Raw genomic sequence first — 9,448 nt, forward strand, 5'->3', positions numbered from 1 at the left:
TACTTATAATCATATATGATCCTTGAAAGAGAAAAAAAGAATGGGTAGCGCTTAGGAAGCATTGCATGAAGAATACACAAGATCTAATAGGATCATGTTTGCATATGAAGAGTCAAATTATTTTGACTGACAGGAAAAACAGCACACTATTCAGCTTAGATTTATGATTTATCTTTAATGTACATTAAGGGGGGGATGTTATAACACTTACATAGGAAAAACTGAAAACTGTGGTAGTTCTTTCTCTAGGGAGTCTGCAGTCTAACAGACAGTTATGGACAGGCAAAGTATACTATAGTATCCTGAAGGAAGAAATGATTTTATATGCAGGGTGACACACTAGAGACTAACCTATTCAGAGGCATGAACTTTCATAGGCAACATACTTTGTCAGATGTTATGAATGGACTGGAAAAAGAGATTTTATATAGAAGGGACAAGGACGGGGGAGGGGACACTGCTAAGAGATGTAATTTGTAGGTTCAGTAGAAAAAACTGAACTAAACAAGGTGGATCACACCAAGTTGGATGGAGCTGCAGCCACTCTGAAGGGTAGGAGTAGGATTCAGAATGACCTGGTTAAACTAGAGAAATGGTCTGAAATCAATCAAATGCAGTTCAAGAAGGACAAGTGCAAAGTCCTGCACTTGGGACAAAATAATTGCATGCGCAAGTACAGATTAGAGAATGATTGGCTAGCCCTAGCCTGCAGCACTGCAGAAAAGGATCTAGGGGTTACAATGAGCCATAAGTTGATTATGAGCCAACTGTGTGCTTTTGTTACCAAACAAACAAACAAACAAAAAGCTAACAGCATATTGGGTTGTAGGTATAGGAGTGTCTTGCAAATCAAGGGAAGTGAGTCTTACACTCTACTCAGCACTAGTGAAGCCTTACCTCGAGTACTGTACAAAATATTGGGACTGACCCTTTGAGAAAGTTAGGGACAAACTGGAGAGAGTCCAGTGGAGGGTGGCAAAAGTAATTAGAGGCCTGGGAAACAGGACTTACGAGAGAGGCTAAAAGAACTATGACTATTCAGTCCGGAGAAGAGGAATATGATAAAAGTTTTTAAATACTTGAATAACCTAGTCATTATAAAGTGGATGGAGATAGCCTTTTTCTGTGGCAGTGGAAGACAGCATTAGGACCAATGATTTTAAATTGCACAAGGAAAAACTTAGGTATGAGATTAGGAGGAACTTTCTGACTGAAGGTGGTCAAACATTGGAGCAGGCTACCTAGAGAAGCTGTGGAATCTCTATCCCTCGAAATGTTCAAGATCAAGTTAGACAAATACTTGGCTGGGATGGTTTTGTCAGGCATGATTCTGCCCTAAACAGGGGGCTGAACTAGTTCCTTCTAGTCCTATTGGCTGCCTATACACATGCTCAGGGATGGGGGAGGCACAGCCGCTCTAATTAAAATGGCTTACTGTGTCATATATTAAGCCCCTGTGCATTTTAAAATGGCCATAGAACACTTTAGATAAAGTTAATGTGATGAGGTTTAGGTAAAGCACCCCCTCAGTCATCTTAAAACGCATGGGGGCTTAATACACGTGACAGTGAAGCAATGCTAGAGCGTTCTAATTAGAACAAAATTAATCGAGTCTGCTCCAACACTTTCTAATTAGCATGCAAATGAGAACATGTATAGGCAGCCATTGTGTCCAAGTGCCCAAACAGAAGGATTCTGCCATGGAGTTGGTACTGTAGCAAGGGAGAGCTAGATCTAAGTCTGGCCCTGTTGATTTGTGTGGTTCTGGTTTATTGTACATGTAGAACACTGTGTTGTAAAACCCCAAGGGCATAGGACCCCATTAGTGTTTGTAACAAAGCTTGACTGTAGATGACTGATCTAAGAGTGCACTTCAGATGAATGCTGATGGCTTAGAGGTAGCTGTAGCAGGCACTTTGTTTCCAATAAATGTTGTGGTGATATGGCCATTAGTTTCACAGTGCTATCTAAGGAAATGAATTTGCTGGATCAAGAAACAGTTTCAGTGGAGATTGTTAAAGTCCTGGTGGAATTTCTCTAGAGATGATATCCCATGTATCCACATGATTACTCATAGATTGTAGAGTTGGAAGGGACCCCCAAAGGATCATCGTGTGTGACCCCCTGACCCAAGCAGGAAAAGGACTGAGGTTGGATGACCCCATCCAGGTGCCTATCTAGCCTCCTCTTGAAGACCTCCAAGTTTGGTGATAGTACCACCTTTCGTGGCAGCCCGTTCCAGATTCTGGCGACCCTTACTGTGAAAAAATTCTTCCTAATGTCTAACCTGAATCTACTGTCCACTAGTTTGTACCCATTATTCCTAGTTACTCCTAGGGGTGCCCTGGTAAATAGTGTGTCTCCAACTCTCTGTTGTCCTCCCTTGAGAAACTTATAGGCTGTTACAGGGTCTCCCCTCAGATGTCTCCTGTGATGACTGACGAGATCCCGATCCCCCAACCTCCCTTCATAGGGTCTTTCATGGAGGCTGCTAATTATCCGAGTGACCTCCTCTGAACCCTCTCCGTATTCTCCGCATTCCTCTTGAAGTGCGGCACCCAGAACTGGACACAGTACTCCAACTGCAGCCTTACCAGTGCTGCACAGGGAGGGAGCATCACCTCCCTTGTTCTGTTGGTCATGCATCTGCTAATGCACGATAAGGTGCAATTGGCTTTGTTGATGGCTTAGTTACACTGCTGGCTCATGTTCATCTTGGAGTCATCTATGACCCCAAGATCCCTCTCAACCGCTGAGCTGCTGAGGAGGTCACCCCCCAACTTATAGGTGTGCTGGGGTTTCCTCCTCCCTAGGTGGAGTACCTTGCATTTCTCTTTGTTGAACTGCATCCTGTTTCGTTCTGCCCATTGATCCAACCTGTCCAGATCAGCCTGTATCCGCTCCCTGTCCTCCAGTGTGTTAACTTTGCCCCATAACTTGGTGTCATCTGCAAACTTGGACAGGGTACTCTCCACACTCTCATCCAAATTGCTGATGAAGATATTAAATAACACTGGTCCAAGAACCAACCCCTGAGGGACCCCAATGCATACCTCTTTCAGGGTGGAAAATGACCCAGCCACCACCACTCTCTGGGCGTGGTCCCTAAGCCAGTGTGGCACCCACCTGACTATGTAAGCATCCACCCTGCAGCCTGCTAGCTTCTCTATGAGAATAGGATGCAAAACTGTATCAAAGGCCTTCTTAAAGTCCAGGTAGATGACATCTGCCTCAGCTCCAGTGGCAGGGCAGGGTGTTACCTGGTCATAAAAGGCTATAAGGTTTGTCAGGCAGGATCTGCATGTGGTGAACCCATGTTGGTTTCCTTTCAGCATCATTTTCCCTGCTGGGCCTTCACAAATGTGCTCTTTAATGATTTTTTCCGGTGTTTTCCCAAGGATAGAGGAAAGACTGACTGGCCTAAAGTTACCCAGCTCATCTGTTCTCCCCTCTTAAAAATGGGCACCACGTTGGCCCTTTTCCACTCCTCAGGGACCTGGCCGGAGTACCATGAGTGCTGAAACAGCCATGCCAGCAGCTCAGCTATGACACTGGCCAATTCCTTCAGCACCCGATTAAGATGTCATCAAACCTGTTAGTCCCTAAGGTGCCATTCTTTCCCACCTTCTGCCTGACTTCAAACTAACAGGCCTAACCCCCTCTGGTTTTATGTATTTTTTTTTCACATTCTTACCAGATCTATGAAGCTATAAAATTAATCTGCTAACTTTCCAGTGTTTAACATTCTCTCTTCTTCATGAGAGAATGCGTAAGCACCTAATTCTTTGGGAAGAGAAACCATGGGCTGTGTATTAGGGCTGTGCAAAGCTTTGGTCCCTGACTTGATTCGGTAGAGATTTGGCCTGATTTGGTGGCCAAATCCAAATCAAATCAAAGGACCCCTTAATCTCTCTGACTCGAATTAGTACCCTCCAAGTCAATTTGGAAAGATTTGGAGATTCAGACATAGAGACAGCTTAAAGTATTTTTTCTACATACCTCTAGGTAGCAGGGGCTCATGAACACTGTGATGCTGGGGCACATGGAGATTCCCACAGAAGCATCCCGGGGTGCTCCCCAGTGTACCCAGCAGCAGACCCAGAAGTGGACCAGAAGCACTTCTGGTCCACTTCCAAGTCCACCGGGGAGCGTCCACCCCCCACGGCCACCCAACTCAGTGACTGGTGCCTCCTGGGTCTGGGGTGGGGGGGCACCCAGGGTCCCCCTGCAGCCAATCGCTGAGCCAGGGAGGTGCAGTGGGGCCCCCCAGCGCACTCCTTGGCAGACCCAGAAGTGGACCTGAAGTACTTCTGGTCCACTTCCGAGTTCTCTGCCGACCATATCGAGGGCCCCCCAGCACTCCTGTGGGACACTCCATGCACCCCAGCATTGCAGTGATCATGAGCCATGCTTGTACCTCAAGGTACGTAGAAAAAACTTTTAAAGCTGTATCTGTCTCCAAATCGCTGAATGTCCAAATCAGTGTTGAACCTTCAGATTTGGATTCGACTGAATCAAATCAGGGACAGTGATCCAAATCAACGAATCGAATCACTGTCCCTGATTCAAGCTGAATTCAAATTGAATAGGGCCCGCTTTGCACACCCCTACTGTGTATTTGTGTTGAATGGGTCCTGTCCTATTCATGCATGAAATGTTCTTAATTCCTGTGATTTTGTTTCTTAATACACAAGAAGGATAGAAGCATATTTTTTAAAATGTCTCCTTATTCTGAACCCATTAAAGGGGCTAGTTGTGAGAAGCAAGTGTTTATTTTGTGGCTGTTTTTAGTCCATAGCTTTTACTTTCAATACCTATCCCTTATTCATGCATATACTTTTTATCCATAGACTCTCCCCATCTCACTCCCCACCGTACTTTAGCAGGGATGTGTCTTGGTCTCTGTTTCACAGATGAAAAAGGCAAGGCACAGAAGGGTGAAGCATTTTGCCCTTTTCAACCAGCCAGAGAGGTGGGAAAAAAGTGGCTTTTCTGAGGCCAAACCAGTTGCCCTCGTGCCATTTAACTATGTCACCTCATAAGCATACTTTGGATTTATGCTATAAACAGAGTTTCCATTCCATATTTGGAGCAGCCTTGACATTCCTTACTCAATAAATAATATGTGAAATACACCATCCACCTGAAATCCAGCTGCTCTCAGATGGACCATGACAGTAAATTGGGTACAATAACAGAAACAACCCCTTAGCCCTTTCTAAAAAGAACCTACGAGACAATGCAAATCAGACAGATCCTCTGAGTCCTGAATCTCAACTGATTTTAGTACTCTTTTCTTGTGCTATGTATATTTTTAACATATTTTACCTTTGTGGTTCATAATAAGCAACCATATCATCATCTTCTAAAAAATAATAATCAACATATTTTTATTTTCCCTTTAGAATCAATATTCTAGGGATGCAGCCAATGGCCAGCCCATTTGAAAACGAGTATTTTAATGGCCTTTGTGAAAGAGTGCGTGATGGAAATACTAAGACATATTACCGCAAGCCGTGGAATGTTGCTGTACTTAATTATGATGTAAGTCTTTCTGTAAAAATTAGGACGTGTTCAACCGAGTTTTGACAGCCCCTTGGGAAGGTGAACATTTCCTTTAAATTAAGCAGTAACAAGTCTTCTGTAGCAAGCTCAAGGCAGAATCCAGAAGGGAGAAGGTTATATTATTGTTTGCATTAATGACAGTGCGTGGAGACCCCAGGTGAATTCCCATTGAGTTCAGTGCTGCATCTATGCGTACTAAGTGACAGTATGTCACTTGTTTCCTAACGGTATGTCCTAAGTTTCCTCCACAAATTTACAGTCTAAACAGATGAGACAGACAACAGATGGGAAGAAGGGTGTATAATTAGCTCTACTTTATGGATGGGGAATTGAGGCACAGCGAGAGTAAATGACTTTCTCAGGGTCACACACACAAATCTGTAGCAAAATCAGGGACTACATCCAAATTTTCTAAGTCCCACTTAGGTTCCTTAACCACAGAATTATCTTTTCTGTCAATACAATTAGAAGAGTTAAAGCTTCTAGAGATTCAGGCTAGGATTCTCAAACTTATATGGAAGATTTGGATTTCAAAGTCCCATTAACTTCAGAGATTTTAAGAATCTTTGCCTCAGTGATTTAATGAGAATTACTATCTTTATTTAAAGTTTTCTGCACCTACGCAGGCGGAAGATCACTTAGAGGTAAACTGTGAACATTCCAATAAGGAAGTCTTGAAAATAACAAAAGTTTCCTGTTCTTCTAACTATTCCACAAGAAAGACTTTAATAACTAAGTAGCTATAAGATATGAATCCACTTTCTCCTTAGAGTATCATATTGCTATTAACACTGAAAAAAATAAAGAGAAGACAAGTGCCTCTGCTCTCAAAGGCTTCAGATGTAAAGTCAGCCTTCTCTGAAGAGATCCACAGCCACAGACACTTTCTTCTGCATTATATTCTGTTGCAATATGGGTGTGGTTGTTGTATAAATCAAATTAATATAATTTATGGTGCAGATTGTGTCCTGAGATTGAACTACTCAGTGGAAAGTTACCTCAGGCCCATTGTAAACTGTCATTGACTTCAGGAGAACTATGAAAATTTTAAACCAGCAGAGAACTACCTGAAAATGAGTAAATCTGGCTCACAGAGCATTACCAGGAGGGTAGGTATTTGTTCTAGCAGTGGTAGCACTCCTTTGTTTCCAAAATTGTATCATTTGCTAAAACACTACCATGCTCTAAATATTTATTTAGTAATAAAAACATTTTTAAGAAGCTGTAGAATTCTGCTTCATTTCAGAGGTTAAAGATCCCTTAGCATCTCCTGTCTGCATTCTAGCAGGAAGCTGCTGTTAATTATCTCTTAAATATAATGGGACTGTTGACATATCCAAATTACTTGCCTGGTGCTACAGGCAGAGACTTTGTACCCACTAAAACAAAAAGAAAACAACAGTCATTGCAGGTTTCTTTTAATTTTTTTAACAGGCTGATCCACATATTACTGTAAAACGAATAGTCCATAAATTATGCAAGGAAAGGATTTCTTAGGGTGTTATATTTTATTAGACCACTATGTAGTTGAGATAGAGTTAAACAAACTTTCCAATGCAAGGGGCCTGATGAAGATATGTCATGTCTAACTCTGTCCCAACTACATAGTTGGTACAATAAAAGGTATCACCATAAGAAAACTTCGCCTCTCGCATTAGAGCTATGTGAAAATGAATTTTGCCTTATAACGTACCAAACCAAAAATCTTTTAAATGGGCTACTTGAAATAAAATAATTCATTTCTTTTTTGCTGCTGACCAATGCTTATTTTATCAAATGTTAGATGTATTAAACACCATTTCCAGAGACTGGGAAAAGAGAATTAAAAAGAGAAAAATCATAACAACTGCCAAACTCGTGACGCAAGGGTAAATTTTTATGCATTTGTGTGAAACTTGGTGCAATATTTTTCTAAATTTCATGAATCGTGTTCACTATAAGCATGATGTGGAATTTCACATTATGTTGTCAGAGTAAAGTCCAAGTGCTTCCTTCCACTTTGGAGAATTTTGGCCAGGTGTTTCAAGTGCCTAGTGATCTCGTGGATGTGTGAACAACTTGAAGCCACTTAAAAGAATCTACTTTTCATAGACTGTTTGGCATTTTCTTTAATAATAAATCCCCTTTAAAGCACGTAAATTTGAACATAAACACTGAGGCACTAAAAAATCATGAACTACTGATGAAAATTATTCATCCTTTCATTTTGAGAAGCCCATGTTTCAGGGGGGGTTTTCTTGTTTTGTAGCGGAATCAAAACCAAGGTGCAACTGAAAAAACTGTCCAGAAAAAGAAATGAATTGTGAATTTTTTTTCCTGCCAAAGCCCTAAATATTTAAGTTTAAAAATGTTGCTTTGTACCCTCCGGCTACCTCATGCTCTGATTTTCCTTTATACACTAGGCTTCCATTCAGACCTCTACCCCTGAGATGCTCTACAGTCTCCCCTTATGGTGAGGGTAGGTTGTTTCACCATGGAAGTCCCTGGCCACAGTGAACCATAATAGATATAATCAGGATAAGGAACACAGCCTAGAAAGAAAGCCTAGCACATGAGAGGATAAAAATACAACTCCTGCTGGGCACTGGAGCCAGAACAGGATTCAAACGCTTTGGCTAAGTACAGGTGTTCAAAAAGCCTGAGCCTAAATGGATTCAATCTTTGCAGGTTAGTCTATCCTGCATAGATTGAACTGGCAAGCAAGTTAATAGACATTCACTATTGATTCTAAAAATGAGGCCACATGCCTACAGTGGCTCAGGCCAGAATCCAGGGGGTGCTAATGTGAGCCCTCCTTTCCCTTTGTCAGTGCTGAACTGAGGGGGGGCGTGGCCAGGCCCTGGCAGGCCTGTGAATGACTGGGGAGAGGTTTAAACCCCCACCCTAGCCTGGAGGGACCTCAGCTGTAGTGCGCCTGGAGGGGAAGGAGGGAAGCAGCTCTTGCCAGGCTTTTCTGGGGGGTGGAGCATGCCCAGACTCTGCCCCTCACTCTTGCACCAAAGGGTTGAGGCCCCCACCCCCACCCCATGGCTGGGGAGGAGGAGAAAGGGGGAGAACTTTGCTCACCACAGGGGTTATGTGACAGCACAACCAGCCTGGGCATGGGAAGCTGGGAGCAAAATGGGCATACAGTTCTAGTGGCCCCAGCCCGAGCCACAGCCCACTGGGAAGGGTCCTGCCCCCGCAGCCCGGTCCAGCCAAGCCCCTCTGCACCCACCCTCAGCAGTGCCATAAGCCCGCCCAGCTCAGCCCTGCAGCCCCAGCCTCAGCCCCATGCTGGAGTGGCAAAGGGCTGGGGAGCGGGGCTGTCATGGTGTCCCAGGGAGCACCAGTCTCTTCCTGGTGGGGGGTGCTCTGTGGGTGGGAGCAAGGCGGGCAGAGCTGCCACAGCCTGTACAGGGTGAGCAATGGTGGCAGAAACACTGGGAGGGGTTGCTACGGGGGCTAAAGTGAATTTTGGGGTGATCATAGCTCCCCAAGCCCACCTATTAGTGCCACCACTTAGCCCCCCCCACCCCTGTAGCCACCTCTCCCAGCCGCGTGCCCCCAGCCTGATCTGCTGCTCTGCTTCCCGCTCCCAGCCTGCTCTCAGCCTGATCTCCTGCTCTGCTTTCTCCTCCCTGCCCTAGTTGCCACTGTTTTGCCTGTGCCCTCCCCAGCTGGCCAGCTACTTCTGGCACGTGAGCGACAGGTTTGCCACGACAGCGATGCCAGCCTAGATGCATGGCGTGCAATGCAGTCGGTGCCTAAAATGGCCTTGCCAGGAGCCACAGACACAGGCTCAGGCGCTGGTGGCACAGGCTGGTTCCTGGGGGGGGGCTCCACACGTGACCCGGGCGCAGGAAACCCGGGTTTCGCAAAGCAGAGGAAATGACACATGCTC

At 44.5% G+C, this 9,448-nt stretch overlaps 1 protein-coding gene across 1 annotated transcript in view; it reads left to right on the plus strand.

The window, feature by feature from the left end:
- Positions 1-9,448, plus strand: part of C9 (complement C9) — a 46,890-nt gene that overhangs the window by 17,661 nt on the left and 19,781 nt on the right. Inside the window, exon 5 of the mRNA XM_019517932.1 lies at positions 5,406-5,544. Coding sequence (XP_019373477.1) covers positions 5,406-5,544 — 139 coding nt within the window. The remainder of the gene's footprint in view (positions 1-5,405; positions 5,545-9,448) is intronic.

This window comes from Gavialis gangeticus, unplaced genomic scaffold, assembly GCF_001723915.1.
Source record: "Gavialis gangeticus isolate Ggan-Ray unplaced genomic scaffold, GavGan_comp1, whole genome shotgun sequence".
Lineage (NCBI taxonomy): Eukaryota > Metazoa > Chordata > Crocodylia > Gavialidae > Gavialis > Gavialis gangeticus.